The sequence below is a fragment of the Xenopus laevis genome, chromosome 9_10S (assembly GCF_017654675.1).
Source record: "Xenopus laevis strain J_2021 chromosome 9_10S, Xenopus_laevis_v10.1, whole genome shotgun sequence".
NCBI lineage: Eukaryota > Metazoa > Chordata > Amphibia > Anura > Pipidae > Xenopus > Xenopus laevis.
In genome coordinates this window covers 53,284,796-53,305,331 of record NC_054388.1, presented here as the reverse complement: position 1 = coordinate 53,305,331, position 20,536 = coordinate 53,284,796, and the positions used below count along the sequence as shown (strand labels likewise).

At 40.9% G+C, this 20,536-nt stretch overlaps 1 protein-coding gene and 1 long non-coding RNA gene across 7 annotated transcripts; one reads left to right on the top strand and one right to left on the bottom strand.

The window, feature by feature from the left end:
- Positions 1–2,732: 2,732 nt before the first annotated feature.
- LOC108702923 lies at positions 2,733–4,971 on the bottom strand. Its single transcript, XR_001933397.2, has 4 exons — positions 4,876–4,971; positions 4,264–4,493; positions 4,014–4,129; positions 2,733–3,921 (listed from the first exon to the last, which is right to left on the bottom strand). It is a non-coding gene; the product is annotated as an uncharacterized LOC108702923 (long non-coding RNA).
- A 125-nt stretch (positions 4,972–5,096) lies between these two features.
- Positions 5,097–19,966, top strand: atg9a.S (autophagy related 9A S homeolog). Of its 6 annotated transcripts, none has more exons than XM_018238722.2 (17): positions 5,097–5,225; positions 5,632–5,777; positions 7,025–7,216; positions 9,709–9,867; positions 10,233–10,276; positions 10,879–10,943; positions 11,926–12,081; positions 13,336–13,477; positions 14,569–15,317; positions 15,830–15,983; positions 16,337–16,516; positions 16,997–17,242; positions 17,346–17,518; positions 17,799–17,916; positions 18,212–18,419; positions 18,813–18,949; positions 19,065–19,966. In XM_018238722.2, the coding sequence occupies exons 4-17, from the start codon at positions 9,765–9,767 to the stop codon at positions 19,068–19,070; spliced, it is 2,481 nt and encodes an 826-aa protein (XP_018094211.1). In that variant the 5' UTR covers positions 5,097–5,225; positions 5,632–5,777; positions 7,025–7,216; positions 9,709–9,764; the 3' UTR covers positions 19,071–19,966. The 6 variants fall into 6 exon arrangements, with proteins under 6 accessions (XP_018094211.1, XP_018094214.1, XP_018094208.1 ...); XM_018238725.2 differs by having other exon boundaries at positions 7,019–7,216; positions 9,734–9,867; XM_018238719.2 differs by having other exon boundaries at positions 7,019–7,216.
- The last annotated feature ends 570 nt before the right edge of the window (positions 19,967–20,536 follow it).

Sequence of the window (20,536 nt, the reverse complement as noted above, 5' to 3'; positions counted from 1 at the left end):
ACCGTAGTTACATAGTTAAATCGGGTTGAAAAAAGACAAAGTCCATCAAGTTCAACCACTCCAAATTAAAAAACCCAGCATCCATACACACTCCTCCCTACTTTCACATAAATTCTATATACCCATACCTATACTAATTATAGAGTTTAGTATCACAATAGCCTTTGATATTATGTCTGTCCAAAAAATCATCCAAGCCATTCTTAAAGGCATTAACTGAATCAGCCATCACAACCTCACTGTCCTGACTGTGAAGAACCCCCAACGTTGCTTCAAATGAAAGTTCTTTTCTTCTAGTCTGAAGTGGTGGTCTCTGGTACGGTGATCCACTTTATGGGTAAAAGGGTCCCCTGCTATTTGTCTATAATGTCCTCTAATGTACTTGTAAAGTGTAATCATGTCCCCTCGCAGGCGCCTTTTTTTTCCAGAGAAAACAACCCCAACCGTGACAGTCTACCCTCATAATTTAAGTCTTCCATCCTTCTAACCAATTTAGTTGCACGTCTCTGCACTCTCTCCAGCTCATTTATATCCCTCTTAAGGACTGGAGTCCAAAACTGAACTGCATACTCCAGATGAGGCCTCACCAGGGACCTATAAAGAGGCATAATTATGTTTTCATCCCTTGAGTTAATGCCCTTTTTTATGCAAGACAGAACTTTATTTGCTTTAGTAGCCACAGAATGACACTGCCCAGAATTAGACAACGTGTTATCTACAAAGACCCCTAGATCCTTCTCATTTAAGGAAACTCCCAACACACTGCCATTTAGTGTATAACTTGCATTTATATTATTTTTGCCAAAGTGCATAACCTTGCATTTATCAACATTGAACCTCATTTTCCAGTTTGCTGCCCAGTTTCCCAACTTAGCCAAATCACTCGGCAAAGTGGCAGCATCCTGCATGGAACCTATAGTTCTGCACAATTTAGTATCATCTGCAAAAAGAAACAGTACTTTCAATGCCCACCTTCAGGTCATTAATAAACAAGTTGAAAAGCAAGGGACCTAGTACAGAGCCATGTGGTACTCCACTAACAACACTGGTCCGATTAGAAAATGTTCCATTTACCACCACTCTTTGTAGTCTATCTTTTAGCCAGTTCTCTATCCAGGTACAAATACTATGTTCCAGGCCAACATTCCTTAATTTAACCAGTAACCTTTTGTGTGGCACTTTATCAAATGCTTTAGCAAAGTCTAAGTAAATCACATGCACTGCCATCCCAGAATCGTGCTCCATGCTTACCTTCTCATGAAAAGAAATTAAGTTAGTCTGGCAAGATCTATTTCGCATAAAACCATGCTGGCATACACTCATAGTATTATGATTTGCTATAAAGTCCAGTATCTTATCCTTTATCAACCCTTCAAAAAGCTTTCCTACCACTGACGTCAGACTAACTGGCCTATAGTTTTGAGGCTGAGAACGGGATCCTTTTTTGAATAGAGGCACCACATTAGCAATTCACCAGTCTCTCGGCACTATGCCAGAACTCAATGAATCCTGAAAAATTAAGCAAAGAGGTTTGACAATCACAGAGCTACTGGAAACTCGCTAATTACCCTGGGATGAATACCACCTCAGCATACAGAGGAGTTTACGACTTTCACTTTTGAAATTTAAGTTAGCATTATTCATACATCGGGTGTGCTCTTAAAATCATTCTCCCTGAACAGCTCTGGTTTGAAAGCTGTTCTCTTTTGCAAGTGTGTTTTACAGTGTGCTGCAGGTTTGGAACTCGCACCATGGATTCTTAAATAGATTTTTACCTTCTCACAATCACTTAGTGCAGAAAACCTCCTTTTCGGCTTCCTGTTCCTCCCTTTGCAGCTTTGCTTCCCTTTCCTGCTTCTCTCTCTGATTCCTCTTTGCCTTCTGTGCTCGCTTCTTTTCAGCTCTCTGGACTTCCACTTCCTCATATACGGGTCCTGGAATCTATAAGCAAACCAGAAACTGGTTATGTAGATTCTCTGCAATGTTATGTTAATGAACAAAGTCTTTTTAAGCCCAGTAACCATAAACAACCAATCAAATGTTTCTTTTCATTATTACCACTGCACTAGGGCAAGTAAATGCACCTGCTGATCTGTCATTCATCTATCATTCTATCAATATATAGAACCAAAGTTTGTCCCACTATTTCAAAACCTCTGCTTTTAGTGATACCATCTCTTGCAGGGGGTGCTTCAAAATGTACATTTGTAACAGCATAACTCCAAAAGGTGACCCATTGGTTTATTATAAAAGGATTATTCTCCCTCTCATTAAATAGCAAATGCATCTTCCATGTATAGGAAAGAGACAAAAGGTAAATTGCATTTCATTACTTTCAAGCAAAACAATTTGTTCCACAACAGTGGAACTCAATGTTATTATTTAGTAAATCCTTTTACAGAAGAACCCTCCTGCTTCTCAAAGCTTATAACAGTCAGCTGAGACAGAATGAGAATTGGTTTTGGTGTGTAGTAAGGTTAGCCAATAAAGTTACACCAGGCAGTGACTACAAACATAGCCAGTGGATAACAATGAAATAAATGCCATGCATTCTCACTTTCTGCTGACAACACAGCTTCGTCTTTTTTTTATGAGTTTCTCTTCAGCTTGATCATTATCCTCTTCTGTTTGATCATCATCATCCTCTTCCTGTTCTTGAGGGTCTTCCTACAATCAGAGATGGTCTTGGATCTTTCCAGATCATGGTTACATTCTGAGAACCATAAGAAATTTTTAAGAAGGAAGAAATTTGTAAAGGCAGTCATAAACAGCCCAACTTCAGCATTATGCAGACAAATTGCCAGACAGCAGAATAGCGGTATATTGATTTACCCATCCACTTAAATTGTATTATCTGTAATTATGTTTCTGTCAACCAAAAAGTACAAATCGGTGCTACCACCTCCGAGCCCAGGAACATGGTAGGGCTTCACAGGGCTACAGAGATCAATCTTACATAAAATAGTCACATAGCCACAGAAGCAATTTTAAGGATGAGTGGTTTGAGGAGGCTTGTGGTGACTGTGGTGCATGGGAGGTTTGATTTGACTAGAGGGTTCTGGACTAAGTTTTGCACTGGCCATCTGGCAATTGCACATAATCCCAGACCTCGCCATACACCAGGTTGCTCTCCGTATGACAAAAGGAATGCCATGCCCTCTTGGATCTTTTTGCAAGATGGGAGAATTATGGCCCAGGAAGAGGGTTCTGTGAGAGCACTGAAACCTAAGGTATATACCCATTGCCTTTCTTATATGCTCTGCTCAGCTTTGCAGTAATTTGCTTATGTCCTAAGTTCAAACAAAGAAACAAAACTGTTATATGAGCTAGAGGTGCTGGGACCTTCCTGCATGTTCTGTTGGATTTCCATGAAGTAAGAGATCTATGCACACAGTAAGCAGTACCATTCTCTGCTGAAGTGCAGAAAATCAGAAGCCTGGGTAAATACTATGTAAGACAGTAACCCAGAAAAGCTTTAACTGCACTAACCTTTTGGTTATACCAGGTACTTCTGGGAACCCATTCCTAAAGAAGAGTCTTGTTCAATTTAAATTTGCCCAGGGAAGGAAATCCTGTTGCCTGCGACTTGGACATTGCTGCTCTGGCCTATGTTAACCCTCCAGAACTCTAAACTCTCTAAGCTTTCAAGGCAGGCAAAGTTACTCGGGATTTCAGCAACAATGCATAAAGCAGAAGTTGAGCATGACTGGGGTACAGAATCCGAAGTGGATCATTTCTTCAAGTCCAAACTCTTATATTTTCCTTACTGCAATTAGAGCAGCCTGGTTATATCTTTGAAGAGCTGCGCCTGGAGATTTGGCTGTGTGACCTCGGTTCTGAAAGTCATGAAAAGCCTGAGAAGTTCCTCTCTTGGCCTTTACAGTGTAACTATGGAACGTCTTGTGCTTTAGCGCCTCCTTCCTGTAAATAAAGATGTTTGCACATGTAGCTTCTGTGAGCAATAAAACGGAAGAAGAATAAACACCATCTCTGTTATTATTTTTACTACTTACCCCTTATAAACAGCCCCAGCAAAGTGCCCTCAACCAGCCATTAAAATCACTATCATTGGCTGCTCCTGCAAGCTCTCTACACGGTTCAGCAGCTGCTCTAGTTTGACCTCCATGTCCTGGAACAAAACAATGACGCAGGGAATTACACAGAGAGCAGTACAAAACAGAATGGAGCACAAAAATCTTCACTTTTTTGATTCAGAGTTTTGCCACCCCTGGTAACTTGTGGCCTGTTACCACCTGAACTCACCTCATGGCAGCATAGCCCCTACTTGTTACTGATCAGTGTCAGTGAGCCCTGACAGCATTTAAAGTCTGTAATTGTAGTTCAGTGTCCCCTTTGACACAAAGTACCTTCTCACTTTGTGGGTCTCCATGTACCAGATTCTTTAATAAAGGACTCTTCCTCCCTCACATTGCTCCAGTTGACTGAGATCCCATTCAGCGGGGGGCTGTATGTATGTCTGCATCAAACAGGGCCTGATAAGCAACAAATATTTTACAATCTAAAACATAAAGCAGGACAAGACTATCGCTAACATTGGGTATTAGATAGGATCTGGGTCACTTTGACAGAATGCTCTGTTATACATATAGCTACAATCTCAGCCATAAAGTAGGACAGGACTGCTGCTAACAATGGGGGTCAGATAGGAGCTGTGCCACAAGTTTCTGTTATAAAGTTAGTTAGAATCTCAGCCATAAAAACAGGGCAGGGCTGCTTATAATCAGATAAGATCTATGCCAGGATGACACAGACTGAAGAATAAGATTTAAGAAGAATAGATGAGAAACACGTGACAACTATGAATCTCACGTGCATTTGACCACATTATCTATTCTATATGTATCGCATGCTTACAGATATCAGTAAGTCTCACACATTACATGTTGCCCACACTTTGCTGACTTCTCACCACACTTCCGCGTCTGGTGTCATTTCCGCCAGTTCTCCCTTTGCCTTACAGCGCCACTTGTTTCTCAACCCGACTCAAAACAAACCGCAGCTCACCTCCGCCTCTCAGACATCTGATTGGTCACTGTGTTGGCCACTCCTGTTCCAATTTGCTCGAACACCACCCAGCGGTCAGAATGTCTTTGGTGACTGGTTTGTGTTTGTGTCAGGGCAGCTAAATCAGTAGCCGAAACTGCCGTGACTGAGCCAGTGGCGCTGCTGTAACCGGAGACAAGATTAGCTGCTGACACTGTCTGGTAAATAAAATCTGGTGGGAAATAACGGGGAGGAAGAGCCTGGTGTTTATTAAGTGATAGAGGAGGGTATGACCCGGTCGTATGCTGTGCACATTGCAATAATACTGATACATATGCCTGTCAGTCTCTAGAATCATATAGATTCCTATGGTGATACATATAATATATTATACTAGGCTCTTATAGGTCCCCTGGCGCTGTGCATGATTATACGTACATATACTTGCCATTAGAGAAAATATACATCCATTAGATGCTCTCTCTCTCTCTCTCTCTCTCTCTCTCTCTCTCTCTCTCTCTATACTTACATACATGTACCTAAATGTATCTGACAAAAGGTTGGTTTTAGATTTCAGTGCTTGCAGTGGCCTCATGTAACTGCTGCTTTCATTTTCTCCCCACACAGCTCTGACAGATAAGCATAAGCCACTGCCAAGGGAAGTGCAGCCAGACCAGGTGATATAATAAAGAGAGTAATATGAGAAGGAGTGTCGCTACAGACAAACAGTGAAGGAACCAGCGAGGCCGATCACCTTCTGCATATGATGATGAGTATGAATAGTCAGAGGGTTTCCTACCTGCCCCATCCCTATCTCAGCACAAGCACCAGGATTTAGATTAGAAGCACTGGGACTTGCAGATGAAAAACTGCTGAATATCTGCAGCAGGACTCGGTGGGTGGTTGACAGAGGTGGGGGTCAAGGCAGTACAAGTTCAAGTTGATAATGTAAGCAAAATTGGGAAAAAATAGTATGGACAGAAACTAACTCAAGTGCTGGATTCCTTTTTTGTAGGACACATTTTAGTTTTGCTTTCATTTTCACATAATCCTCGTATAGCGGAATGGAATGTTCTGACTGGATCAGCTCCTCTGTATGAATGCAGCTACTTTTGGATTTTTGAGAGTAAAGTTCTTTATTTACAGCGCATGAATGGTGTTTAATATGCTACTGTGGGGGTGGGGGGAGGTATCTGCACTTGTATAATAAAACTGCCACAGATACCTATGTCATAATAGACATACACTCAGCCAGTGCCTTTCTGGTCAAATCTATAAATATATATATATATATATATATATATATATATATATATATAGCACCATCACATGATGCAGCTCTGTACAACAGATGGATGTATACAGTGTGTGTGTGTGTGTGTGTGTGTGTGTGTGGTCTTCCAGACTGATGCACTCAAAACAGTCCTCAGCTGGGTGCTGGTCAAATCACTGAATATATAATGTACAAACAAACCGCACTCCAAGGACTTCCAAAATGCTCAAAAACGATAGAGCTTAATTCCCAAAGTTTCGGCGCCCTCATTGGGGCCGTCTTCAGGAGAGTATATATATATATATATATATATATATATATATATATATATATATATATATATATATATATATACTGTCGGTTCAGTGGACGCACTCCTTCCGGATTTGTTTCAATCGATGTTGGTGCGTTGGTCAAAGTATAATACAATTCAGTAAGCAGGACCCGCACTCGTTCAAATTCAGTGAAATAAAAGTGTCTTTATTCACAGGTTCATTTTCCAACGTTTCGGTCCTCGCTCCTTGAAAAAGGTCCCAGCGAGGACCGAAACGTTGGAAAATGAACCTGTGAATAAAGACACTTTTATTTCACTGAATTTGAACGAGTGCGGGTCCTGCTTACTGAATCATATATATATATATATATATATATATATTTATCATGCCAATATAGGAGGTAAAGTTGGCCCTATTCAATAGAGATTAAACCTACTGACTGTGCAATCTCTTTATGTTTTTTGAGGTGCAGATATTATGCAGAATGAGAGAGATGCCTTCTGAATGAGAATTTACTTTGCTGCTGAATGTGACACTGTGCAGAGGATCGTGACATAGTGGAGATGGTGAAAGGGCAAAAGGACCCCCAGCACTACATTTCTATGCCACCATGGAGCCCCAAGCTGCTTTGGTCCCCTGTATGTTGGGTTAAAGATATGAACAAGTGAGTATTCCTGCACTCCATAGGAGCATAGAGGAGCCTGTTTTGATTGTACTGTCAGGTGGGCTGCTGGGAATGTGCTAGCAGGGAGTTGGAGACATAACCTAGTTGCTTATTTGGAACCATTACTACATGCTCCAGTTCTTAATTTCAGTTTAAAGGAGAAGGAAAGGTTAAAACTAAATAAGCATTATCAGAAAGGTCCACCTAAATACACCAGTAAACCCTCAAAGTAATGCTGCTCTGAGTCCCCTGTCATAAGAAACACAGCATTTCTTTCCTTCTATTGTGTACTCATGGACTTCTGTATCAGACTTCCTGCCTTCAGCTTAAACCTCCTTGCCCCGGGCAAGAGCATGCTCAGTTTGCTCCTCTTCACCCCCTTCTCTGCTTTAATCTGAGCCCAGAGCTATAAGTAAGCAGGGAGAGACTCAGGCAGGAAGTGATGTCACACCAAGCTAATACTGCAGCTGCTACCCTAAACCGAGAACTTCTAGAGCTTTTTACTCCGGTATGGTAAAACATTCTACAGAATAAATATAGCATTCTAGCTTGCATGATTGCAGCTAATCTATTGGCAATAAAATGCCTTCATAGCTTTCCTTCTGCTTTAAATCATTACCCTTTTCTGTAAAGCAGACTTTTTCAGACTTAATGGGGGTCGAGCCACACTTTGCAACCTTATGTTTCCTTTCTCTGCCCCATCCTTAGCACATAGCATTTTAATAAATATATGAAATATTGTAAAAATTGGCTTCAAATCTCCAGCTCAAACTGGGACCCCTTGTACAGAGTCTTCTACACCTACAATGCTACTTTAGGCTGTCCAACTCTCTGCTCTCATTTTTATTAAACTAAAACACGGTGAGCCATGAAAGTAATAGCAGCAGTGGGTTAAATTGCTTCCTTTTAACATCTGAACCATTCTTTTTTTATAGCTTGTGTTTTTAACGTTACTTATAGCAAAGCACTTTATCTGTTAGATTGGGGTAGGTAAAATCTCCCAAGGGATTTTTATGGACCTTAGGCTTAGTTGGGGCCTGACCATAGGAAAGAGAGCAGCCTAAAGATGGAATGGAATTCATCCAGAGAGGTTCCATATCAAGCCAAAGAGATTTCATAGAATGATTCTGGATTCTCAAAGGTATTTTTACTGACTCATAAGTAGAAAAACCAACTTGGTTAGTGATGATCTAAAGGAAGCCAAAGAACCTTTCACTATGTAAAACCTTCTTAAACAGACTGTATTAACATGCATCATGATATACACATAGCACAAAAAATTGAGATTTTAAAGCTCACATAAGAAATTATGGGCAGAGATATACAAATAACTCCATAACGTCCTTGTGACCAACTATGCATCCAGATTAATAGCACAGTTATGATCCCCCCAGCGCTTACCTTTTCATGCATTGGAGAGGCTTTAGGGTCTGCATTGGAAGTGCAAATAGCGCAATTGAGCTCTCTTGCACTAGAAAGGCACAATTTCTGGTTTAAAAATCGGAAATTTGGCTCTTAAATGTACCAGGAGCATCCTTTTTTTGCCACCCCTGTTAACCTGCCCTGCACTGCACTGCTGTCTGATTTTGAACTTGTTTTGCAACTCATTGGCCCAGAGTCCCTGCTTAATAAACAGAAGCCTGTGCTCAATGTTGAAGTTCTAGCATGTTTATTCCTCTTATTCTTTTTCCCAAAGTTCCATTTGAATCTATTATATGGCAATTTATATTCGGATCTTGATAAATAACCCCTTTAATGTTATTGCTACTTTTTATTACTCGTCTTTCTATTCAGGCCATCACCTAATTATATTCCAGCCTCAAATCAATGCCTAGTTGCTAGGGTAATTTGAAACCTAGCAACCAGATAGCTGCTGATTCCGAATAGGAATGCTGTTGAATAAAAAGCAAAATGATTAAAAAAACTACAACTAACCACAGTAGCATGACTCAAGGGATACCTGGGAATAAGAAACAAATGGCAGCATGGCACTAAGTACCTATGGGCAGCATGTTTTGTTTAATGAGGGATACACAGGACCTGTTGAAAAAAGAGATCTAGGTCACTAGGCAGTGCTAATCACAATGTTTAGGTTCTCCTTCTCCTATAAAAAATAGGCAGAATTAATAGAAAATCTGAGCTCTATTTAATAGACAGGTGCATTTTGTCTCTTACTGGTTGGTCCAACAACTTTTAATATGGATATGAAGAATTTAAAGGGCATATTTAGAAATGGCCAAAACCAAATATGTTTTATGTGTCTCCACTGTACTGTATGCTGTGCCATTGTATCATAATTTCCCACAAACACAGTGCCTTGCAGAGTATTGTAGTAAAAGATTGCAAAATGGAAACATAGTCCAACTTGGGGACTTTTACGAATTCTTCCCCTTTATGCATTCATTGTGTGATTTACAGTGTTTTAACACAGAGCACACTCAGTTTATGTCATTCCAACTTCATATTCAGCCTGTTTTCTGCTTTTCTTCCAGTCTCTGACCCTTCTTTATTCTAAAGGCTGAAAGTGGAAAGTAAGGCTGCATAGAAGATGGCTATGTATGACACTCCATACCAGAGACTGGAGGCATCCTACACTGACTCACCTCTAGGGGAAGATGATCTGCTGGTGCATGTTCCAGAGGGCAGTAAATGTAGGTATATTTATGCACTTTGTAGTTGTACATTCCTTATCTGCGCTGCACGCTATGTTGGTGCTACATAAGTAAATGACAACAATAAAAATGATCTAATTACTAAATTGCTGTACGTTCGTGTTGTGTCCTGCTCATCTACACGAAGGGCCAAATAACATCAACCCATTCATTGAAGCTGATGCTCCAAAAGAGTGTAACTGAATGGACAGAATCACCGTGGTTTGATAGAATAACAGACTATATCTATTGAACAGCATGTGTGACCTGACAAACACTTTTTTCCTCTTGGTGTAGTTTCACATTTTCCATTTATAAAATACTACGTTTCTTCCAAGTAATCATGTTGCTATTTGTCTCTGCAGCTCCATGGCATCACATAGAAAACCTCGATCTCTTCTTCTCTCATGTATCCTACAAACGTTATTCTTTGGGGCATGCTTACAGGCAGGGCAGGGCAGGGAACTGACGAATGATATTAATCAGTTGTCAAACTTTGGTTTTAACCATGACACAGATTTCCCCTTGCCTGTTTAAGAAACTCAACACTTCCTTCTCTATTTAGGATAAGAGCGGATGTCAGATTTGAGCCTTTTGCTGTTCAAGTTTTTTGAAAACATCCCTTAACTGCACCCCCACCCCAGTAAAACAATCAGGCAATAAATTGCTGAGATTGCTTCCCTCCTTATATTCATGGCGGGGGTTTGCTTATTGAAATACATAGTTCTTTACTTCCTGCATGTTTTATTGAAATGAAACCATATCATATGCCCAGTGGTGAAATGGTAAGCACTGCTGCTTTGGAACAATAGGGTAGTAGGTTTAATTACAGCCTGGGCACTATCTACAATGAGTTTGTATGTTCTCCCTGTGTATGTGGGGGAGGGGAACTCTGGGTCGTTCCCATTCCATATACTTTAAGAAACTAATAGCTTCCCTTTACTATTTTGTACATAAATTGTTATCTCCTATAGTTTTCACCTGTTATTGCCCTTGACTCTGAAAATGCAGGTATACAATCTGCACCAGAAGAATGGCTTCACCTGTATGCTGATTGGAGAAATCTTTGAGCTGCTGTAAGTGTGTTCAGGCAGTGCTTTGTGAATGTTTAAAGAAGAACTAAAACTTAACTAAAGAAGTTGGGCAGAAATGTTGTACATTATGTTTTGGTCTTCTGTACCAGCCCAAGGCAACCACAGCCATTTAGCAGTAAAGATTTGTCTCCAAAGATGCCCCAGTAGCTCCCCATCTTCTTTTCTACTGATTCACTGCACATACTCTCTTGCTGCTGTCACTTACTGATCTTAGGGACCGACTCAAAATATACTGTGCACATAGAATACAAATGTTGTAATATAAGGCTGATTAGTAATTAATACAGATAATTACTACATGGCTGCACAAAAACCAGTGCAACTAGCATCAGAATTTAATAATCAGCCTTGTAGCATCAGCTTATATTACAGGGAAACCTAATTTTCTGCTTGATAATTTGTGATGATCCCTAAGCTTAGCTTCTTAACAGCTGCTCAGAGCCCACTGAGCATGTGAGTGTCACAGACACTTTACAATATGGTGACCCCCTGTGACAAGTTTGAACTCCTGGATCATTGCTGCTATTGAGATGCTGAAACTTTAAGCTGCTGCAATAAGGTCATTAAAATATGGCATTTTTAGCCACATTCATTTTTAGCGGTTAGTTCTCCTTTAAAGACACATTTACAGTACTTAAATGAGTTGTTCACCTTCAAATTTACATTATCGGTGGAAATAAATATTTGGTCTCCATTATTTATTTTGTATAGTTTTAGGTTTATTAACCTACTATCATGTTTGCTTCCAGCCAGATATCTGGTTGTCTGCATCACCGACCCTGTAACTAAAAACAGTTTAACCACTTGTTTGGCTTCAAATTGGGAATAATGTACCCTTTTGATAAAACGTAGGCCTTTTAAGAATTTTTATCAACACATAAAGACACAAGAGACTGCAGCACAAGATATCAGTGATAGTTTGCTTGTCACATCTTAATCAATGTCTCTGTGTTTCCCCATACAGGCAGTTCATCTTTATTGTCAGTTTTACCACATTACTGGTGAGCTGTGTGGATTATGACATTCTATTTGCCAACAAAATGGTGAACCACAGTCAGAGTGACCACGTTAAAGTGACGCTTCCTGATGCCTTCCTGCCTCCAGGGGTCTGCAGAGACAGGTAATCTGTTTCAAGATTTAACAGGAAATATCGTTTTTAAGGGCACATTTATCAAGGGTCCAATTTCGAATTTATGTCTTTTTAAACTCCCTTAATTTCAAATTAATTGGAAATTGGACTTAAAGAAAAAAACGAATTTTTAAAAGTCGGAAAAATTTCAAAGACCTGAAAACTCAAATCAAATTTGATTCGAATTCGATCAAACTTGATTCGAGTTTCTTCTCTGAAAAACTCGAATGTCAGGAAGGCTACATACAACTCCAAATTGAGCCCTGGACCTCTCCCATTCACTTAAACAGTAATTTGGCAGGTTTTAGGTGGCGAATAGTCAAATTCGAATTCTTAAAGGGCCAGAGTATGATAAATCTCGAAAATCTAATTCGAATTTTTTTAAAAAAAAACTCGAATCGATTTGGATAATTTCCTAGTTGGATTTGAGAGTTTTGACCATGGATTAAAATAGAATTTTCAATTCGATCCTTAATTTTAAACCTAGATCCATTTGCTTTAGTCCTGGCAGGATCCTTCAGACCCAGACTAGAATTCTGTAGATTCTGGGAAATGCCATAGGGCTGCTGTAAGATGCTATAGACTAGGATCCATAACCTTTTTTTACCTGTGCACCACATACAAATGCAATTAAAATTTGGAGAGCAACACCGGCATGCAAAAAGTTCCTGGAGATGCCAGTCCTCTATGTACTTGAAATGCCAGGATCTATTTTGAATATCAGTAGGATGCATCTGGATAAGTCAGTATATGTTTCCACCAATTCTTACCATGGTTCAGTGCTCTGATCCTCGTAACTTCTTTTTTTTAAGATGTTCTGTTCTTTAGGCTATGGACACGCGGATTTTCACAGTGGTTCGTAATGCAGTTTTTAGAAAGCTGACCGCAGCATAGATACGCTAGCAGAATTTTGCATTGCCGAAGATTGAAACCACTAGCGTATTTACGCAGCGGTCGGCTTTTTAAAAAAATAAACATCCCACGGCCCAGCCGAAAATCCGCATGTGTGTCCATAGCCTAATAGTCAGACACCAGGTAAGTTTAAGGCTTATCACAAAGGGCTAGTGTAGGTTTCCTCATTATGATAATTAGTTTTGATGGAGCAAGAACACTGCTTAATTTTTGCAGGAGTACATGCGTTTTTGGACACCAGTTTTGCAATTACATTGCTTTAGTATAAAAAGGGTATTTTCAGGTGTTTGTAAATAACTATACTTGACATTACTCCACGTCTGTGTGCCACAGAATGCAAGAAAATGGATTTCTCGTCTGTTTATTGGCCATTGCTGGAGTCTTCTGGATTCACAGACTCATAAAATTTATATACAATATCTGCTGCTACTGGGAGATCCATAACTTCTATATGCAAGCTCTGCGCATCCCTATGGTGAGTAATGATACCATATATAGGTTAAGGGAAACACCCTCCATTAGAATGTTCTATCATTATAGGGCACTGTTGCTTTAGTAACCAGTTGAGCTCTCTGTGTGGTGTATGGCAATACATCCATTTATTTGATGGTTGAGGTGAACGTCCACATGTGCATGAGTGGCCATCTTACATCAGTGGGTGTCATTTACACATATGACATGTTTTTGCATTTAAGGGTTTGTTCACCTTAAAACAATTAGTTGGTTTCAGATTGGAGAAAATCTGCACTAGCGTTAAAGGAATCATGATTTTTATGATGTATTTATTTATAAATTACACTTTTTACACTGTAAATAATTCCTGAACCAGCAAGTGTATTTTTTTTTAGTTGTAATATTGGTGTTTAGGCAGCCATCTCCGGTCATTTTGCCTGGTCATGTGCTTTCAGAAAGAGCCAGCACTTTAGGATGGAACTGCTTTCTGGAAGGCTGTTGTTTCTCCTACTTAATGTAACTGAATGTGTTGCAGTGGGACCTGGATTTTACTATTGAGTGTTGTTTTTAGATCTACCAGGCAGCTGTGATGTTGTGTTAGGGAGCTGCTTTCTGGTTACCTTCCCATTGTTCTGTTGTTAGGCTGCTGGGGGGGAGGGAGGGGGTGATATCACTCCTACTTGCAGTACAGCTGTAAAGAGTGACTGAAGTTTATCAGAGCACATGACTGGGGGCAGCTGGGAAACTGTCAATATGTGTAGCCCCATGTCTTATTTCAAAATTAAATATAAAAAAATCTGTTTGCTCTTTTGAGAAATGGATTTTCAGTGCAGAATTCTGCTGGAGCAGCACTATTAAATGATGCGTTTTGAAAAAAACATTTTTCCCATGACAGTATTCCTTTAAGGTTGTGGGATAATAGAACACCATTTGGGAACACATGAATAATGAATTAACTACTTGTTACAGGCTGCACCAACTTATCCTGTTTGTATTTGTAACATAGCATAACGTAATCTGTGAAGGCAAAACAAACCTATAGATGAGTAGCACCTGCTATAACGCAGCCAGTTACTTTTGCATTTCCTCTTTCTTTGCCTCTCTCCTACACAGTCAGACCTTCCGTATTATACCTGGGAGGAGGTTCAGAGCCGCATTGTACAGATCCAGAAAGAGCACCAGATCTGCATTCACAAAAAGGAGCTGTCTGAACTTGATGTGTCTCATAGAATCCTGCGCTTCAAGAACTATATGGTAGCCATGGTAAATAAGAACCTGCTGCCGCTTCAGCACAGACTCCCTCTGCTGGGCAATACTGTCTTCTACACCAGAGGCCTCAAGTACAACTTTCAGCTGATTTTCTTCTGGGGCCCTGGCTGTCTCTTCCAGAATGAATGGAGCCTTAAGCCTGAGTATAAGCGTTCAGGAGCCCGTCTGGAGCTCTCTGAAAAGCTGGCTCAGCGCATCCTGTGGATTGGACTTGCCAACCTGGTACTGTGCCCACTGGTACTAGTCTGGCAGATTCTTTACGCCTTCTTCAGTTACACTGAGGTGCTTAGACGGGAGCCTGGTAGTTTGGGGGCTCGTTGCTGGTCCCTCTATGGTCGCTGCTACCTTCGACATTTTAATGAACTGGATCATCAATTACAAGCCAGGCTAAGCCGAGCATATAAGCCAGCCAGCAAGTATATGAACTGCTTCCTCTCCCCACTGCTGGCTGTAGTTGCCAAACACTTCGGCTTTCTCGCTGGTTCCATATTGGCAGTGCTGATAGCACTTACTGTTTATGATGAGGATGTGCTGGCAGTAGAACACGTACTGAGTGCTGTCACCCTGCTGGGAATTGTAGTGACAATCTGTAGGTAAGGATTCAATCATCAACAGAACTAAATCAATAAAAAGCTATTTTAACAAAGTACGGTAACATTTGAAGGACATTTTCATTTAAATGCTGTAGGTTTTATCTGCTATTCCATACAAAATATTCACTTCTACCTTTGTTCAAAGTATGTGCATATATTACATTCGATGCAAATTATACGCATATTTTAAAAACCCTTTTGTTTGTCTTGCTCGGGGGTATTTCTGTCTCAGGCTAACCAATAAGGAGGAGTCCACTATACAGGGGGATAACTGGGAAGGGCAATTCGATTAACTGCCTTTTACTCCTTCTGCAATTTTTTTGAAGAATGAAGGCTGCTTTAATATTCACTGTTCTGCATGATTTTAAGCAATAAATCATGAAAATATGTGTCCTATACAAGGTCTGTCTATTGGGTTCATGTTCTATATTTACCCGTTGAGAGGAAAGCAGAGATGTAATTTATCTGTGTTTGTGAATGTGTTCTGATACAGTGAATTTCTATGTCCCCAGGTCATTTATCCCTGACCAGCACCTGGTGTTCTGCCCTGAGCAGCTTCTCCGTGTTATTCTGGCTCATATCCACTATATGCCTGACCACTGGCAGCGCAGTGCTCACAGAGCAGAGACACGTGGAGAGTTTTCTCAGCTCTTCCAATACAAAGCAGTGAGTCTTCCATTACAGTTTCACACTATACAGCGCTTCCAAATCTTTCCTTGAGGTACCACCATCAATAAGTATGGAGCCCCATACTTTTAGTTAATATTTCTCTTTCCTCCCAGGGGTCCCCAGTTATTAGCCCACCAGATACCTTTGCCCCCAATAAGTGAAATATGTCCCCAATAAAAATAAAATGCCCCATCCACACTGGTCATCTCTCGCTGGCCACACCCCATTTTTTTATCTATAGAGACAGATTTACTTGGTTCTGCTCCCCAGTTCACTACTAGAGTTAAGTACCCTGCAGATAGCTGAGTGTGAATGTCACAGATGCACTAACAAATGTTTGCTGCCTGCAGGTATTTATCTTAGAAGAACTTCTGAGCCCGCTCTTAACACCCCTTGTCCTAATTTTCTGCCTCCGTCCCAAATCACTGGAAATTATTGACTTTTTTCGAAACTTCACAGTAGAGGTGGTAGGAGTGGGAGATACCTGTTCATTTGCACAAATGGATGTCCGTCAGCATGGAAATCCTGCAGTAAGTAAAACGCTTCTCATCTGGATTTTGATCATTCAAAGCAGCTTCACATACAGAGTCATGCTCAGCCAACTGACTGGCCAATGCTGTTGCTATTTATGTGGCATGTTTTAGGATTGGAAACACTGATGATCAGATTTATCACAATGATGAGCAACTTATGACCCTGGATGTGGCTGAACTAAATCACCCAGCACCAGTAGTATAGTTTTTGGTTGTATGTAGCAAAATGGGTATTGTAGTACATCAACATTTGAACATCTTTTTTATAGTCCTAGGCCTGTTACTCTGCCCACCCAATGATATCCCAAGACTAGGTAGTCCAGGAAATCGCAGTTCTGGGTAGATATTAATCGCTTACCCTATGGGGTTCTACTGATCTAATCGGCAGGGTGGATTTTTGTGCTGTACATCTATGGAGAGATAAAGTATGTATAACAGTGTGCCTTCTTTCTCTGTCAATTACTCTTTCTCTCTCAGTGGATGTCTGCAGGCAAGACCGAAGCATCCATTTACCAACAGGCTGAGGATGGGAAGACCGAGCTCTCACTCATGCACTTTGCTATAACCAACCCTCGGTGGCAGCCTCCTCGTGAATGCTCAGCCTTTCTTAGCCAGCTAAGGGAAAGAGTTCAGCGAGACAGCACGATGGGCAACCAGAAACATCCCACTGGCCTCATGCAGCCTCTGCAGTGCTCAGGCCTCTCTATTCAGTCCGATCCTGAGGTGTGTGCTCCCTGCTATTGTACAGCAGCTATTTCCTGCCAGTGTCCTCTGCCTCCATCAGACTCCTCCACCTCCTGCCTATATATGTTCTCTTGTTTTCCAGCCCCACAGTCTGATGGCAAATATGTTCTCAGGAGTGTCTACTGCAGGGTTCCCTGCTAACACTGAGGCTCTGGGTTCTCCTCATGTCTCTGCAGTGTCAGAGGTGGCATCTGCTTTACACTCTCTATCCCCACAGCAGTCTTGTCACCCAGTGCAGAGCCAGAGTGGAATCAGGTAAGGAAACTGAAACTTTATATACTAACAGTTAACCCTAGAGTTCCCCATAAGGTATCACTAATCACCAATAACTTTGTTTGTGATTCCTGCACTTCTGTATAATTAGAGAGCCACACAAGCAGAGGGTTAGAAAAAGGTGATTTTACATTAAACACAGGCAGAGGCATCATGAACCCCACAGTTTATTATAATTCAGGCAAAGCAGGATATTCTTAGGCTTGTAATACAGCACGTGTTTCACTTTTATGCAATTAATTATATACCATAAACACTGCAGTGCCGACTTCAGAAATGGCAGTTTTGGCAGCAATGTGTGGGAGGGCCCCATGAACAGCGGTACCCTGTCTGAATATGCATCCACTGAAATGAGCCTGCATGCCCTGTACATGCATGAGGTGAGTATCCTAAAACCTTACCCCTGCAGGGGCGGTGTTCCAAAATTTTTATGATAGTATTGTCTTCACATAACCATAGTTGTGTGGCTTCATAAGTAATGGGCAATCGCTGTATAGCAATGGGTAAATATGACAGGAGTATAACGATAACTCCCGCATGTCTTTTCCATTCCATTCATATCCTTTGTTGATATCCTTTGTAGCTACTCTGTGACTGTAAATTGTAGCGTTCCAAGAGGGAGAAAGTTATAGGATGCTCATAGCTAATGTAACACATACTCTTTATTTTGTACAGTTGCACCAGCAGCATACGCGCATGGCACCAGGGCGGCACATCTGGCACCGGCAGGAAAGTGATGAAAGTGGAGAGAGCTCACAGGGCGAAGGCCTTATAAACACTACATCTAATGTGCCATCCTCACTCAGCTGCCCATCCCCTGCCGCAGCAGTTTGGGAAGAGAGGCTGCCTCCACTCAGCACACACAGATTAAGTGCCAGTACAGGTAAAGGAGATTGTCTATTCTGCCTTCTTTTCCTAATTGGATTTTTAAATAATTTCTATACTTTCCTACTGGGCAAATACTGGGTGCAAAGTCCAAGTGTGCTCTGGCACATTTCAGTTCTGTTTGTGTGCTGCACATATAGGTGCTCCTTGCACAATTTGAATCTTGTACAAATGCCGGTATTGATGCTGTACATTCAAGCACATCTACATTGATGGAGCCATGCAGCTTTTTGTGTAGTTATGTTGCTATGCAGAATAAGAACATTGCATTGCTGTAAAACAATTGCCAAATGCACCAAATTGTTGCACTTAAACTTAACTGATACTGCAGTCTTATAGTCTGTAATGGATTAGGTCTCTATATTGTATTGTTTCATTACTCTCATTTCAGATCTTGGGTCTGTGCAAAGAACTTCGCTAGCTCGACAGCCAATGGGAGGGTGGAGTGAGGATGTACAGCCCAGCAGACTCCCAGAACCTGTGCCAGAGGAAGGGTCTGAAGATGAGCTCCCTCCACAAGTTCAGAAGGTAACTTCTTTGTGGGTTTTGTGATGTATCACAAGGAATATCTGGATGTCAAAATAAAATCATTCACATATCTCATAAAAGCAAAGCCTTTATTTAATGTGTCTCCTCCCTACAGGTATAGGCGCTGTCTGGATAGGAAAAGAGAACTTGCAAAATCTTCTCTACATAGTGAGCGTTCTCCAATGGCCACTTCCTATCGGCAAACCAATTGTAGGACAATTGGAATGTCCTACAGTGTGCAATAAAGACAAATTCTAATGTGTGGTGCTGTCCCAACTGTCCTACAATTGGATAGGAAAAGAGAGACATTTTTCAGTGTACTTTACTCTTGTCCTTCCTGTTATTACTTGTTGATCTGACAAGATAGCTGAAGCTGGAACATAATCTGGTTGTGAGTGCTGATCCTCGCCACCTCCTCTCGTTGTAATTATAGATACATAAAATATATGTATATTGATGCCTTGCGTATGCACCTGCTCGTGATTCGCCGAAGGGATGGGATTTTAACACAGTAGACTCTATGGAAAGCAAAGGATACATAGCACTGAGGTAGGACTAAAACCTTTGCAGATGTCTTGTCCACCTGCAACCTGAGCTCTCCTGCTGGAAGTTGTTTAGCAAAAGCTGGTGGGTGCACACAGGCTGAAGATCACTGTTTGCATTCACTTTGAGCAGAACCGAGATCCTCCCACAAGGAATACAGTCAGGCCCTATGTAGTAAGAACCCATTCTCCCCTATTCTACCCTTTACCCTAGTGTACCATGCTGTGGAGATCCCTTTCCTAACATCAACTCATAATGATTATGATTGTGTGTGTGCTACAGAATGAAACCCCTTAGCATGGTAAAAGCTTTATAATAATCCCGCAAGGCTCCTAAAAGGATCCTGTCATTGCTGAGCGTTTGTGTCAATATTTGCACCACTGAAATAAGGAGGGAAAATATTTTGTATAGAAAATGTATATTGCTTATTTTGTACTACTGTATAATTCTAAATAAAGACTCTTCTGTACTGTCTGAAAGTTTCTCAAACATAATGTGCTCATAGTGGGTTGTCACTGCAACCTTCTATTTTCTAGCTGGTTCCAAGAAGCCCCCATCCCACCTCAGCGGGTCACACATTCTGAGATATGAAAAGTGAACGTTCCCCAGGACCTTACAAGCAAATGCCCTGTTGGAGATATACAATTTTTAAATCTTTAAAAATACTATCTGATTATGAAGGATAGTGACTCTACTAAATGAAACATAGTTCCATGACGCAACACTTTGTTTGTCTGTATGCCTTCGTCGTGTTCCATTACAATTACCAAACACTATTTTTGGGTGTGTAGCGCTCAGGGCAGTGCTACTAGGTTGCTAAGAGGTGGGATCCTAGCAACCATAGCCTTTGAAATTAAACAAATTATCAACGTATAAACCAAACACTATTTTTGGGTGTGTAAAGCATACCTCCCAACTGTCCCTTTTTCGGAGGGATAGTCCCTCTTTTGAAAGCTCAACCCGCAGTCCCTCATTTGTACTGGAAAGTCCGTCTTTTCTCTGCACTGAAGAGCCAGAAAAAGAAACAAAGTTTCTCACTTAATT